The sequence below is a fragment of the Cucurbita moschata genome, unplaced genomic scaffold (assembly GCF_002738365.1).
Source record: "Cucurbita moschata cultivar Rifu unplaced genomic scaffold, Cmos_1.0 Cmo_Scf00014, whole genome shotgun sequence".
NCBI classification, from domain to species: Eukaryota; Viridiplantae; Streptophyta; class Magnoliopsida; order Cucurbitales; family Cucurbitaceae; genus Cucurbita; species Cucurbita moschata.
In genome coordinates, this window is record NW_019268530.1 from 1828110 (window position 1) to 1843882 (window position 15773).

General features: G+C 37.5%; 4 protein-coding genes across 5 annotated transcripts; 3 read left to right on the top strand and 1 right to left on the bottom strand.

Annotated features, from left to right (window-relative positions):
* Nucleotides 1-497: 497 nt before the first annotated feature.
* On the bottom strand, nucleotides 498-5059 carry LOC111452164 (putative aquaporin NIP4-1). The gene is made up of 6 exons (XM_023092737.1): nucleotides 4536-5059; nucleotides 3231-3532; nucleotides 2370-2591; nucleotides 2036-2233; nucleotides 1326-1387; nucleotides 498-980 (listed from the first exon to the last, which is right to left on the bottom strand). The coding sequence occupies exons 2-6, from the start codon at nucleotides 3345-3347 to the stop codon at nucleotides 770-772; spliced, it is 810 nt and encodes a 269-aa protein (XP_022948505.1). The 5' UTR covers nucleotides 3348-3532; nucleotides 4536-5059; the 3' UTR covers nucleotides 498-769.
* On the top strand, nucleotides 4778-5148 carry LOC111452170 (probable calcium-binding protein CML28). Its single transcript, XM_023092745.1, has one exon. It carries the CDS (start codon nucleotides 4796-4798, stop codon nucleotides 5045-5047), a length of 252 nt encoding a protein of 83 aa, XP_022948513.1. The 5' UTR covers nucleotides 4778-4795; the 3' UTR covers nucleotides 5048-5148.
* A 3050-nt stretch (nucleotides 5149-8198) lies between these two features.
* LOC111452167 (MLP-like protein 34) lies at nucleotides 8199-8912 on the top strand. 2 transcript variants are annotated; one of them, XM_023092741.1, is made up of 2 exons: nucleotides 8199-8405; nucleotides 8528-8912. In XM_023092741.1, exons 1-2 carry the CDS (start codon nucleotides 8218-8220, stop codon nucleotides 8817-8819), a joined length of 480 nt encoding a protein of 159 aa, XP_022948509.1. In that variant the 5' UTR covers nucleotides 8199-8217; the 3' UTR covers nucleotides 8820-8912. The 2 variants fall into 2 exon arrangements, with proteins under 2 accessions (XP_022948509.1, XP_022948510.1); XM_023092742.1 differs by having other exon boundaries at nucleotides 8199-8404; nucleotides 8536-8912.
* Nucleotides 8913-11373: 2461 nt separating this feature from the next.
* LOC111452168 (MLP-like protein 34) lies at nucleotides 11374-12082 on the top strand. The gene is made up of 2 exons (XM_023092743.1): nucleotides 11374-11595; nucleotides 11691-12082. Exons 1-2 carry the CDS (start codon nucleotides 11409-11411, stop codon nucleotides 11978-11980), a joined length of 477 nt encoding a protein of 158 aa, XP_022948511.1. The 5' UTR covers nucleotides 11374-11408; the 3' UTR covers nucleotides 11981-12082.
* Nucleotides 12083-15773: the final 3691 nt, after the last annotated feature.

The following is a 15773-nucleotide window of genomic DNA, read 5'->3' on the forward strand; positions in this document are numbered from 1 at the left end:
CATTTTTAGCCCTTTTCTCGTGTCCAAACCGCTTAGCTTATCTTATCTTAAACATGTTTTTATAGTTTGAAATATTTCATTTTAACCCTCGAATTTAGAAATTCTTTCAAAAGATTCTTTGGAAAGACTTTATTCATGTAAATTGCATGAAATTCATTAGGTAAATGATGTTATTTTATTTATTTATAGCTTCTGTATTCGTGTTAATTTCTTTCCATCGTTGCGATAAACATGTAATGGCCAAACTTCCGAAGATTGTAGGATGGCTTCAAAAAAGTTATGGGACTAGTCTCACCTAATATTGGAATTGGGAAACTAAGATAGGGTGTTGCTTATGAATATTTTGTTTCATGATATCCAAATAGCGACAATTTTATAATGTTCATGATCCACGTATATTGTTATATACAAGATGTATGCACATTAACAAACTAGCCAAATCACGAGCAAAGTTGAATAATTTTTAGCCCCACGTGCACGAAAACAACAACCCTTCATTAGATAAACTACTCACAATGAATCCATTTCAACAACTAAAGGAAAAAAAAAAAGGCATTATTTGATCAAATAAATAACGCTTTCGCTAAAACGAATTTTCTAAATGAATGAATGATGAATTGATCGGTTGACACACTCTAAATACACAAATGAATGACCATCGTACAAGAGTGAAGTTGCTTTACCGAGAGAAAAAAGGCGAAGCTGCTCGAGACTCCCGAGCTTTGTGGCTTCTGTAGTTAAAAGATAAGATGATGGTGAAGAGGCGGCATTATGATTTTTGGGAGCGGTTGAGGAATGAGCTGCTTTTGGTGATCTCAGACAATGGCTTGTCTGTGAATCTCATCAGGTTGTAAGTAAATGCTCCGGCAATAGCTCCGATCAACGGCCCAACCATGTAAACCCATAAGCCTTTGAACTGTCCCTTCACTATCGCAGGTCCAATGGTCCTAGCTGGATTCATGGAAGCTCCTGAAATCGGCCTATGTTTTGTTTTCAGAAATAATCACAAAAAAAGAAAAACAAAAAGAAAAAAAAAAGTGAGACAACTTTTTAAATGGTATAGAAAATTTTGCAAGGATTGGGTTAAGAATCCCTGCAATGAATTTGTGGGAATTGAATCTCTTGGAGAAGCATTTCCCATTTAAATTTCTTTAAAATAATATATCATGACAAACTTTCTAAATCATTAACAATTATGTGTGTTTATATATATATAACTAAAATAAAATAATAGGGGGAAAAAACAAATGGATATTCTTGATATTTAGCCTTCATGGAACACCATCATGGAATTATATCAACAGTAAAATGAAGTTTAGAGTTACCCAGCCACGAAGACATTCAACAGAACAGTCATTCCAACGACAATTCCCGCCAATTCTCCTACCTGTTAAAGAAAATATAGATGAATATAGTACTTATTTTTACAATATTATCAATCCATCAACCTCCCTAATCTAAAATAAATTAGAATTTTTTTAAAAAAAATTCTGTTGAACGAAAGTTCTCAAACTAATCCTGCGGATAAAAACATTTTTTTAATAAAGTTTTTTTTACAAACAAAATAATTAATAATCAATCAAATTCATAATGAACAATTTTAAAACAAAAGAAGTATTTAAAAACCCCCCCAAAAAAGGTATTTATGGCCATATAATAATCACCTTATTTTTAGTTTTTATATTCTTAGAAAGAAAGAGGAACCTTGGTTCCACTCTCTAATTTTCTATTTTTCTTTTTTCACAATATACTCAAATCCCACCAAGTTTTCAAAAAGAAAAAAGTATTTAAAAAGCGAGAATATTTACTAAAACCACGCACCTAGCTGTGTGAAAGTTCTCTATTTATAATCAAATAAATTATAAAAATATGGAAATAGTTATAAATGAAAAGAACAATATAGGAAAAGATACATATGTTAAGAAAGCAAATACCTAGATATTTATCCATAATCAAGTATTACTATGAATATGTAAACTATAAAAGTTAGGGCTATAAATCTTAATTTGTTCTATTAAGCTTTTGGATGACTTACAGCTCTGTGATCAGTGGAGACACCAGAGACGACTAACAGCAAGAGGAAGGTGATGATGATTTCAAGGACGAAAGATTGGACATCGGATCCTGCAGGCACTGTCCCAAAGAAGGCTTCCGGGGTCACTTCAAACAATAGGTCCAGCGTGGTGCTGGCAAGAAGGGACCCTGCTACTTGAGCTCCTATGTATATTGGAACCTGAAATATGTAATCAAACAAAATATAATTCGGCTATAATATTCATAATTGCGTTTCGTGCCAAAAATAAATTGTCTATTTGGAGTTGAAATTTCTTTAAGTTTATCATGAGATGATGGTAACAGAAGAAAGAGACCTGACAAAAGGGGAAGCGACGAAAAATGGCGAATGTGATGGTAACAGAAGGGTTGAAGTGCGCTCCAGAGACGTGTCCCAACGAATACACCATAACCATCACAATCAATCCCCAAACCACGCAGATTCCCGGGAACGTCACTGATCCGTAAATTTTGTTCACCACCACCGCTCCACATCCGGTGAAGATCACGAAGTACGTTCCAATCACCTCCGCAATAACCTGCCACAAATTTTTCCGAGAAACAAACACATTTTATACACTTGATTGATCAGATCCATGTACCGCATTTTCCGGAAAAACAAACAGGTTTACTGCGAAACAAACAATTTTTATACAATTTATCGATTCATGTGCCGCATTTGGGGAGAAACTAATGAGTTTTATACAGTCGATTGATTTGCGAGCCAGATTTTTCAGAGAAATAAACAAGTTCCTTACAGTCGATTAGTTCATTTGGCAGATTTTGCAGAGAACCAAACAATAAACTTAAACGTTGATTGATTCAAGTGCCAGATTTCGCAGAGAAACTAACAATAAACTTAAAAAGTTGATTGATTCAAGTGCCAGATTTTGCCGAGAAACTAACACATTTATACAGTCGATTGATGCATGTACCAGATTTTCCAAAGGATCAAACAAGTTTCATACTCTCGATAACCTAATATCTGCATTTCGATAGGAACCAACACAGTTATCGTAGTCGACTCATCCATATGCCAGATTTTCCGGAGAATAAAACAAGTTATCACACACGAGAGATAACGTGCAGCACTTTCCAGATAAACAAACACGTTGTATCAAACAATCAATTGATTGGCGCGCAGAAGAGAGAAATAACAGAGGCAGTTGAAGCGGTACCTTTTGGATGATAGCAACCCAAGACGATGGACGGAGACGCGCGACGCAGGTTCCGAGAGTGCCTTCCTCGAGCTTTGAAATTTCTTCCTCTTGGATTCCATCGGTCTTCGTCGCCATTGATTCTCAGATGCCGATAGAAGAAACAACGCTTTCGATCGGAACGATATCACGAATTTTCACTATGAGTTCTCCGATTAGTTTCCCTTTCTGTTCTTCCTTCTTTTTAGGAAGGCCTCGTTTGTTATGGTTTCACTTAGATGGAACTCTGAGCTTTCTCTCAATTCCTTGCGACTTATTTTACTCTATTTATATAATTTATAATATATTATATTATACGAATTTACTTAATAAAAATATTAAAAAAAAAAAAAAGACCGTTATTGCATAAATACATTAATCTTTATAAATTCATTAATTAATAAGATTAATATTTCAAAAGATGATCGTATACAAGAGAGCAAATGTTTAATATCACATATTCTTGTATGGAAGAGCTCGACTTTTTACTTACATGAGCAATAATGCATGTTGCAATTAATTCAACGTGCTCTAAAATGTTGAATTCGTTACTTGAACGACGATGTCTTTGCCTCTCGTTAGTCTAAAAATAGATTTAGTTTATGGCTTGATCATAAGCATAATTATATCTGCCGACACGACTATATATCTATAGCAATTGTTGTCCGTAAGGTTTATGAAAATTGATCGAGTTTAATTCATTAATTTTATATCATTAAAATTTATAATCTATTGGTCCTGAAAACTTATTGTTAATTTGTATGGACGGAAAAACTCGAATTAATATTTAATATATTTAATATGAAGTTTTTAAATTAATATTTCATAAAAAAAAATTATTATATTTGACCAATTAAATATTAAAATAACATTACATAAATTCATTTAAATATGATGTAGATAAAAAAAAAATACATTTTAAATATATTATTTTATATGTAAGTGATTTTCAAATAGATTTACGAGGTCATTCGTCTGTATAGAGAGAAACTAAACATTTTTTATGATGTAAAAACATTTTTTTAATAGATGTGTTTTGAAATAGTAACATTGATTCGGGCCAAAACTATATTATTGGTGGTTGTTTCATTGAGAAATGATCGATTTAATACAACAAAATGTATAATATATTAATTAAAATTTATTTTTTTTAGGTTTTAAGATGTAAAGTGATGCGAGGAGAGTGCTCAATAACGTATATTTTATGTCAGTTGAATTATATATTAAAATTTAATAATTTAGTAAATAAAAAATGAATCGCAAAAAGAGGAAAAAAAAATGAAATACCTGCGATGGGAGAAACTGTAGGGATCAAGAACATGTCACTTGGGCAATTACAAAGCTATGCCCTAACTTGAGCAAGAATCGGTTGGGCGCAACGATTGCGAAGAACAAGGAGACGACAACAAGTGGTTCCGATCCCAATAATTTAGGGAAAACGGGGGATTATTAAAGGCGGAAGAAAATGGAAGAGGAGGAGAAGAGATTTGGGGCCTAATCGAGATTATTCCAAAACCTAATCCAATCAAATCAACGCTCCAGAAGAAATGGCAGACAATGGCGTAGACTCAGCCGAGTGCGAGAGGATTTTCAAGCGATTCGATGCGAACGGCGACGGGCAGATCTCGGCGACGGAGCTCGGCGACGCATTGAACGGAATCGGAGTGAGCTCTGAAGATGCGAAGAGGATGATGGACGCCATTGATAAAGATGGCGACGGCTTCATTTCGTTCCAAGAATTCTTCGAGTTTGCCAAGGATAATCGCGCTTTGATGAAGGATTTTGCCAAAGCCTTTTAGATTTCTTTTTTTTTCCTTTTTATTTTTTTTTTTCTTTTATGGCTACAATGAAGAATTAATATCACATAAAATCATACTAAATATGTTTTTATTTATTTCTCTTTATTATGAAAAAATAAAAAAATTATTTTACTTTTAAGACCCCAACATCTAATTTTACCCTGGCTCTAATATTCAAGGAGAGTATCTTCATCCTCTTTATTTACTTTTACCATGTTTAGTTATCGATCTAAACATGTGTCTCTTTATTTATTTTTTTTACCCTTTCAATTACAAAAATTAAATATTTTAATACAATTCGACATTCCAATAAAAACAAAACTGATTTCATATTTTATTTCAATTAATTCTATATCTCACTTATAAACTTTAAAAATACAAAATATATTTAGCGATACAATTCCACCTATATTGGTTGGGGAGGAGAACAAAACATCTTTTATAAAAGTGTGGAAACCTTCTACCAATAGACTCGTTTTAAAGCGTCTTTTATAAGGGTGTGGAAACCTTTTTCCAATAGACTCGTTTTAAAGCGTTGAGGAGAAGCTCGAAAAGGAAAGTCCAAAGAAGATAATATATCTAGCGGTGGGTTTGGTTCTCAATAGTGCTCATAAAATTCCAACAACAAAAACCGAAGTTATAACACATTCCATCCCTTACTTATAAACTTTAAAAACATAAAAAATACTCTCATATTCGTTGGAAAGGGGAACGAAGTATAACTTATAAGTGTGTGGAAACCTCTTCCTAACAAGCGCGTTTTAAAACCGTGAGCCTGACGGCTATAGTTAACAGAGCTAAAGTTGACAATATATATTAGCGGTGAGCTTAGTCTAACAAATGGTATCAAAACTAGTCATCAGGCGATTTGAGGATGCTGGGTCTCCAAGAAGATGGATTGAGAGATCCCACGTTAGAGAGTGGAGAGGGAAAAGCCCTGATAAGGGTATGAAAACCACTCCCTAACGCGTTTTAAAACCGTGAGGCTAATGACTATACTTAATGGGGTTAAAGCAGACAATATATATTAACAGTGGGCTTGGACTGTTACAAAATGGTATCAAAACCAGTCATTGGGCTGTGTGCTAGCGAGGACGTTGGGTCCCCAGGGGTAGATGTTGAGGATTGTTGGGAATTCCAAGACTCAGTCTCCCATGGTATCAATATATATTAACGATATATATACGAGGCTCAGTCTCCCATGGTATCAATATATATTAACGATATATATACGAGGCTCAGTCTCCCATGGTATCAATATCTTACAAATGGTATCACTATACATTAACGATCACAAGAAGTATCTTATACTGATACGAGAATTCCAAGACTCAGTCTCCCATATTCAATTATCGTATATCTTTACTTATTTTTACCTATTCTGCAATCGATATAGCTCTGTTTCTTCCTTTATTTACTTTTACAAGTTAAACTTAAAATATTTCTTCGTCGGTCTTTATTTACTTTTATAAGTTCGGTTCAGATATAACCTGTTCAGTTACATAGATACAACCTGTTCAGTTCAGTTACATAGATACAACTTGTTCATTTTTATTTACTTTTACAAGATCGGTTCAGATGCATAAAATCAAAAAATATATATATATATATTTGGTATATTTAAAAAATTGAAAAGGTATTTAGTAGAATGAGGAATGGATACCAACATTGAGTTGCTTATAGAGTTTTGCTACCCATTACAAATTATATTTATATCACAGTGAAACAAAGAAGGTTCAAACAAAAGTTTAATATTTTAATACAATTCCACACCCAATCATACCACAAATGGGAAATATTGTAAGCAAATAAACATCTTTTATCAATAGTGCCCATGACAGTCCAATAAAAACAAAACTTATTTCATATTTTATTTCAAACAAATTCAATATCTCACTCAACTTTAAAAAATTAAAAAAATACTCACTCTCGTGTACCGCCCCCAAGAATATGGGGTCCCCATATTGGAGAGTGTGGAAACCTTTCTTGTAGATTTGGGTTGTTACAAATGGTATAAGAACCTGTCATCAGTCGAGGCTCAATCCCCACATTGGAGAGTGTGGAAACCTTTTAGCAGTGCGCTGAGCTGTTACAAATGGTACAAGTACCGGTCTCGGAGCAGAGCTCGGGACCGACTGCATCTGGCCCATTTGCAACTTCAGCTGGTGGGGCTGATGAAGATGACCTCTACAACTAGTATGTCATTTAGGTTCCAACCCCATTTGTGTTTAGACTCAATAGTATGATATTACTGGTTTAACTGCTTCTCATGGATTTGCTTTTGGTTGGACATTCTAAATCCAGTCCCACGTTGGTTAATTTAGTGGAAGACTAGGGGTTTATAAGTGAGGTTTATAAGTGAGGAATACGCCCAAAGCAAAGTTATAAGAGTTTATGCTTAAAGTGGACAATATCATAGTGGAGAGTCGTAATTCCTAACAAAGGAAAGGAGTTGGGGTTCGGTGTGCTGGCGAGAATGTTGGGTCTCTAATAAGACTCAATCCCACGTTGGAGAGTGTGCAAGCCTCTCTCTCTTAAACGTAAACTTGGACAGTTACAAATGGTATCACAACCGGTCATCAAGAAGTATACCAACGAGGATGTTGGGTTCCCAATGGAACTCAAGGGGTTCGGTGTGCCGGCGAGAACGTTGGGTCTCCAATAAGATTCAATCCCCACATTGGAGAGTGTGCAAGCCTCTCTCTCTTAGCGGTGAACTTGGACAGTTACACATGGTGACACAACCAGTCATCAAGCAGTGTGCCAAATGAGGATGTTGGGTCCCCAATGGAACTCAATCACCACATTGGAGAGTATGGAAACCTCTCGGTTAGAGAGGGAAACGAAGCCATTCCATATAGTGTACGGAAACCTTTCCCTTATTTGGAGAGGAGACGAAGCGTGAAACATCACCTACCAGGTGAAACAAACAAACAAATTAGGTTATTTTACACAACTTGCAGATCAAAAACAGATAAGAACTCTATAAACTTGATTTAATATACATTAAGTGGGAAAAAAAGTGATCATGGTGACCTGCCACAAGAGTGTTAAAAAATGATAAAAAGTTAGCCAAATTATTGAGTGGTAGTTCAAATCATTCCTCAAATGGTCACCCAAATTCACTATAAAACACTTCTATTAGCCTCAAGTTGTCACCACAAAACAAAATGAGCCGAACTGATAGCATTTGGGTAAAGGTTCCGCTGAAGTCTTCACCAGAGAAGTACTATGACTTCTTCAGGAACCATATGGGGGATATGGTCAATCTGTTACCTCAGTATTTTAGCAGCATTCAGCTTGTGGGAGGTGCAAAGTTCTCTCCTGACTGCATTATACAGTTCAAATACAGCCTCGGTAAGAGACTATCTATTATCTACGTTATCGTTTAGTTTCATTTTAGTTTCTATTTTAGTCTCGAAACTTTTAAAAACATAACGGAGTTTCTTTTCTTTGAATATGAACGAACGAACAAACGAACGAAATAGGAGGTCGATCATTATCAGCAAACGTAAAGATCAAAGCTGTGGATGATGCGAAGAAATTGTTGGCTTATAATGTTATTGAAGGAGATGTTCTAAAGCATTACAAAGTGTTTGAAGTAAGAATGGAAGTTGTTAATGGAGGGACAAGCAAAGGAGGAGGTGGGAGCTTTGCAAAATGGAGCGTTGTGTTTGAAAAGGCAAATGAAAACGTGGCAGCACCAGAAGACTACCTGGAATGGTTTGTCAAGATTTCCAAAGGCGTTGATGCTTACTTTTACAAGAACTAAAACCCTAAAACAATCAAGTGAGCTAAGCTCTTAGGCTGTGTATCAACTTGGTTTGTTCTTAAATAAAGAGTATGCACTCGTGCATATCATGTTGGTTTGATAGCTAGTAGTTAAATAAATAGGTAGCATATCATATCGCGAGTGAGGTCATCGGGTGTTGAATCTAGATTTCAAGTCTTGGACAAGTGACACTATATTTTTAGGATTTGATAACATTAAAACAAACCGAAAATGATGAGAGGATAAAGCTAACGATGAACTGAAAAAGTTTTAGTTACTTTCCTTACAAAAGTTGATTTCATGGAAGTTATTTTACTCATCGAACAAATTTCCAAAGTTTTTAAAGATCTAAGACATGCAAGTAAAATGAATAGCGATCAATAGATACGAAGGAGAGGAGAGGGTATAGAATGGAACTAGATGGATGCTTACATTAGTGGTTGAGGTGACAAGGGAGAATGTCGTAGTCACAATCTGGAATATGCATAAAGTGATCGCTTTTTCTCCTGAGTTAATTTAGGAAGAGAGATAGATGGGGCAACTATCTTAGGGGCCGTACCCAACCTATCTCGACCAACATCACAGTCGCTCTCCCTCCCTATGAATGGAAAGATGCCTAACTTTTTTGTCTCTCTCTCGGGAGCTAATTCAGTAAGAAACCATATGATTTAGGGATGAACAAAGAATTATATGCTCTTTATCGTTCGACGATAGGAATAGGTGGAAGTGAGACCTGAAACAGGGAAGAAATTGATGTAAAAATAGTGTAGCATTGAACCGCTGCTAGCTTGCATAATGAGTGAGTCGGGAGGGAGGAAAAGTGTGATATCCCACATTGGTTTGGTTGGGGGAAAAGAACGAAACATTATTTATAAGGGTGTGGAAGTCTTTCCTAGTAGACGCGTAATGGGGAAGCCCTTAAGGGAAAGCCCAAAAAAACCTTGAGGGGAAGTTTTGAAGGGAAATCCCAAAGAAGACAATATCTGGATAAGCACCGATTCTGCTGTGTAAACTCTGAAAGATGCGTTTTAAAGCTTTGAGGGAAAGCCCGAAAGGAAAAGCTCAAAATTTCAGCATTGTTTTGAATAAACAATCAAGAAAATCATTTTCACCTTCAAAATTGTGCGGGACTCTATATCTCGACCGACGCCGGGCCAACTACTTTTGAGGCCCTACCCAACCTATCTCGTCCAACACCCCTCTCCCGAGATCTACGAACCTAACTCATTAGGGATTAGGGATTCTCTTTTATCCTCTTGTAAGAAATGCTTCGTTCCCCTCTCCAAGTAATGTGGGACCTCACAATCCACCCTCCTAAGGGCCAGCGTCCTCGTTGTCTGGCTCTAATACCACTTGTAACAACCCAAGCCCACTGTTAGTAGATATTGTCCGTTTTAGCCCGTTACGTATTGTTGTTAGCCTCACGGTTTTAAAACGCTTCTACTAGGAAGAGGTTTCCACACCCTTGTAAAGAATGCTTCGTTCCCCTCTACATATTTCAGAGCTCCTGTTGGTTGGAGAAGGGAACGAAGCATAACCTTTATAAGGGTGTGGAAACCTCTCCCTAGCAGACTCATTTTAAACCCGTGAAGCTGACGACTATACGTAACGGGTCTTTGTTAGCGGTGAACTTGGGCTATTACAAATGGTATCACAACCAAGTCATCAAGGCAGTGTGTTAGTAAAAACGTTAGGTCCCCAAGGGAAGTGGATTGGTATCAGAACCAAGTCAACGGGGCAGCGGACCAACAAAGACGTTAGATCCCCAAAAGGGGTGGATTGAGAGATCCTACATTAGTCATCGCGACAATATGCCAGTGAGGACGCTGGGTCTCCATGGAGGTGGATTGAGAGATCCCACGTTAGAGTTGGATTAGTATCAGAACCAAGTCATGGGGGCATTGGACCAGCGAGGACATTAAGTCCCCAAGAAGGGTAGATTGAGAGATCCTACATTAGTCATCGCGGCAGCGTGCCAGCGACGACATTGGGTCCCTAAGGGGGTGGATTGAGAGATCTCACATTAGAGTCAAATTGGTATCAATACAAGTCATGAGGGCAGTGGGCCAGCAAGGACATTGAGTCCCCAAGGGTGAATTGAGAGTTCCCACATTAGTCATCGAGACACTATGCCTATGAGGACATTGAGTCCCGAAAGGGGTGGATCAAAAGATCCCATATTAGAGAATGTGGAGACCTCTTTTGTTGGAGGGAACGAAACATTTCTTATAAGGATGTGGAAACTACTCCCCGACAGACACACTTTAAAACTGTGAGGCTCTCGCTCTCATAAACAAACAAACAACATTTCATGGAGGTATTGTTGATTGGATTGAGCTAACAAACAAACAAATTACATTATTTTACACAACTTGCAGATCTACAACAGATAAGAACACCATAAACTTGATTTAAAATACATTCAGTGGCAAAAAAAAGTGTTCATCATGACCTGCCACAACAGTGTTAAAAAATGTTAAAAAGTTGGCCAAATTATTGAGTGGCAGTTCAAATCATTCCTAAAATAATCACCCAAATTCACTATAAAACACCTCTATTAGCCTCAACTTGTTGTCACCCCAAAACAAAATGAGCCAAACTGATAGCATTTGGGCAAAGTTTCCGCTGAAGTCTCCACCTGACAAGTTCTATGGCTTCTACAGGAACCATGTAGGGGATTTGATCGATCTGTTCCCTCAGTATTTCAGCAGCATTCAGTTTGTGGAAGGCGAAAAGTACTCTCCCGACAGCGTTATACAGTTCAATTACCGCTTCGGTAAGAAACTATCTACGTTACTATTTTAGTCTCGAAACTTTTAAAAATATAACGGGTTCGCTTCTTTGAATATGAACGAACGAACGAACGAACAGGCAGTCAATTATTATCGGCAAATATAAAGATCAGAGCTGTGGATGATGTGAAGAAATCGTTGGTTTATAAAGTTATTGAAGGAGATATTCTAAAGCATTACAAAGTGTTTGAATTAAGAATTGAAGCTGTTAATGGAGGGATAAGCAAAGGAGGAGGTGGGAGCTTTGCAAAATGGACCATTGTGTTTGAAAAGGCAAATGAAAATGTGGCAGCACCACAAGACTACCTGGAATGGTTTGTCGAGGTTTCCAAAGGCGTTGATGCTTACTTATCCAAGAACAAGAACTAAAACTCTAAAACAATCAAGTGAGCTAAGCTCTTGGCTGTGTATCAACTTGGTTTGTTCTTAAATAAGAAATTATGCATGAACTATTAAAACATCGTATCTTTACGACGCTGTTGATTGTATCGAGATAAACTTCAAAGAATATCACAATATTGTACCACATATCCCATCTTGATATGTAAACAGAGACGTACAAATAGTGACTCGATCCAAAACTAAATTCGTATGGTTGCAACGACATGTATAAAGGCATGTTGTTCGTAGGTTGTGGGCATACTTACGATAGCTAACAAAGGTGCTATAACAGCCCAAGCTCAATGCTAGTAGATATTGTTCATTTTGGCCTGTTACATCTCGTCGTTAGCCTCACGATTTTAAAATGCGTATACTAAACAAAGGTTTCCACACCCTTATAAGGAATGTTTTGTTCCCCTCTCTAACCAATGTGGGATTTCATAATCCTCCCCCTTAGGGGACCAGCGTCCTTGTTGACACAACGCCTGATGTCTGACTCTGATACCATCTGTAACAGCTCAAGTCCACCGCTAGTAGATATTGTCCGTTTTGGCTCGTTACGTATCGTCATTAGCCTCACGGTTTTAAAACGCGTCTACTAGAGAGAGGTTTCCACACCGTTATAGGGAATACTTCGTTCCCCTCTCCAACCAGTGGAATCTCACAATCCACCCCATTTAGAGGACAGCATCCTAGCTAGCACACGCCTGATGTCTTGTTTTGATACCATTTGTAACAGCCCAAGTCTACTGCGGGTAGATATTGTCCATTTTTGCTCGTTACGTATCACCGTCAGCCTCATGGTTTTAAAACGCGTCTACTAGGGAGAGATTTCCACACCCTTGTAAGAAATGCTTTGTTCTCCTCTCCAACCAATGTGGGATCTCACAATCCTCCCTCTTCGGGGCCAACGTCCTTGCTGACACAACGCCTGATGTCTGGCTCTGATACCATCTGTAACAGCCCAAGTCTACCGCTAGTAGATATTGTCCGCTTTGGCTCGTTACGTTTCGTTGTCTGCCTCACGATTTTAAAACGCGTCTACTAGGGAGAGGTTTCCACACCCTTATAGGGAATGCTTCGTTCCCCTCTCCAACCAGTGGGATCTCACAATCCAGCCCCTTTAGGGGCCAACATCCTCGCTGGCACAACGTTCGGTGTCTTGCTTTGATACCATTTGTAACAGCCCAAGTCCACCACTGGTAGATATTGTCCGTTTTGGCTCGTTATGTATCGCCATAACCCCTCAAAATTTTAAAATGCACCTACTAGAGAGAAGTTTTCACATTTTTATAAAAAATGTTTTGTTCTCCTCGAAAAACCGGACAAAGGTTTAACATTTTAATACAACTCCACGCACACTCATGCCACACAATGGGAAATATTGTAAGCAAATAATCATCTTTTAAGAGTGCGAACTCCATTACTCAACAGTGCCCATAACAAACCAACAACAAAAACAAAAGTGATTTCATATTCTATTTCAAACACATTCTATCTCACTTACAAATTTTAATAATATAAGAAATAGTCTCGACTTTTTTAAAACATTTAAAAAATACCCTCGTGTTTCTCGTATTTTAGAGCTCCCACTTTGATTGGAGAGGGGATGAAGCATAGCCCTCACAAAGACGTGGAAACCTCTCTTTAGCAACTTATTTTAAAACCGTGAAGCTGATGACTATATGTAACAAGCTCAAACATACCATATCTGTTAGTGGTGAACTTGGGTTGTTACAAATGGTATAAGAACTTGTCATTGGTTGGTGTGCCCGCGAGAACGTTGGGTCTCCAAGAGGGCTGAATCCCCACATTGGAGAATGTGGAAACCTCTCTTTGTTGGTGGTAGACTTAGACGGTTACAAATGGTATCACAACTAGTCATCGAGCTGTGTGCTAGCTAGGATGCTGGGTCCCAAGGAGACTCAATCCCTACATTGGAGAGTGTGGGAACCTCTCTCTGTTAGTAGTGGACTTGAACTGTTACAAACGGTATCACAACCTGTCATCGGGCGGTGTGCCCGTGAGAACGTTTGGTCCACAAGGGGCTCAATTCCCATATTTGAAGAGTGTGGAAACCTCTCTCTGTTAGCGGTGGACTTAGATGGTTACAAATGGTATCAGAACCTGTCATCAGGTGGTGTACCCGGGAGAACGTTAGATCCTCAAGGGGGCTCTATCCCCACATTGGAGAGTGTGGAAACCTCTCTCAGTTAGCGGTGGACTTGGAAGGTTACAAATGGTATCACAATCAATCATTGGCGATGTGCCAACGAGGATGCTAGGTCCTCAAGAAGGCTCAATCACCACATTGGAGAGTGTGGAAACCTCTCCCTAGGTTAGAGAGAGAAACGAAGCATTCTTGATGTGGAAACTTCTCCCGTGTTAGGAGAGGGGAACGAAACATTCCGTATAGGGCGTAGAAACCTCTCCCTTACTTGAAGAGGGGACGAAACATGCCACATTACTTATGAGCGTGTGGAAATCGAGACATTGTTGGGTGGATTGAGCGTGGATCAACAAACAAATTAGGTTATGTTACACAACTTCCAGATCTACAACAGATCAGAACACTATAAACTTGATTTAAAATACAGTCAGTGGGAATAAAAAGTGTTCGTTGTGACCTGCCACAACAGTGTTAAAAAATGTTAAAAAAGTTGGCCAAATTATTGAGTGGCAGTTCAAATCATTCCTAAAATGGTCACCCAAGTTCACTATAAAACAATTCGATCACGTACGAAGCTGTTGAAGGAGACATACTGAACCAATATAAGTTATTCAGGTCGAAGTTTGGAGCCATCAACAACGGAGAAAACGGAGGCGCCACCCAAAAACTTACCTGGATTTGATGCTTCTAAGATCTCAACTGGAGTTGATGCTTACCTTGGTGTCCACTGATAAACCAGGCCTTTGGTGTGTGCTATGTTGAATAAAGGGAGCAATTGTTGGTCACACTCATTGCTCTTCCCCATGTCTATGCATATCTATGTATTGTTATGCTTATATCCATGTATTGTTATGCATGTTTCCTTTCACCTTCCACAAATGTTTGAAGTTTTTAGTTCAATTCCAAGAATAAAAATAAGTTTTATTAATTATAGCCTCGTTCCAGATCTCACATCGATTTGAGAGGGGAACAAGTGGTAGCGAGGACACTGGATCCCAAACGAGGTGAACTGTGAGGTCCCACGTCAATTGAAGAGTGAAACGAAACATTCTTTTAAGGGTGTGAAAATCTCCGCCACTGGAAGGTAGATGGTGAGATCTCACGTCCGTACCGGTAGATAATTAATTAAAAATATACTTAACTAATTAATTAAAAAATAAAATAAACGCGCTTTTCCACGAATACGCTCGACCACATTTAATAATAATAATTTTTTTTTTTTTTTGGTGAAACTTCAATTTCATAAAAAAATTATTATTTCAAAAATACTCCAAAGTTAACGGTAGTTTTTAATATTTTAAAAAAGTTATATATTTTTTAAACTTTTTAATTTTTTTTTTTTTTTTTTGCGAGGTATTTTTTAAAATTTTATAATTTATACGTATTTTTTATAATTTAGTATAAATTTATTAAATTTTCTATACTGCTTTAATTTTAAAATTTATTGAAGCAATTTTTTCGAAAAAGGAGAAAATAAAAACTTTCGGAAACAGCATTAATTTAATTCACGCGGGAAAAAAGTCACAATCAGGTGCGCTCAGGACCACGGAAACTTGATTTTGAAAAGGGCAGCCAATGACCTGCCCGGCCTGCCACTTAATTTGTGAACAA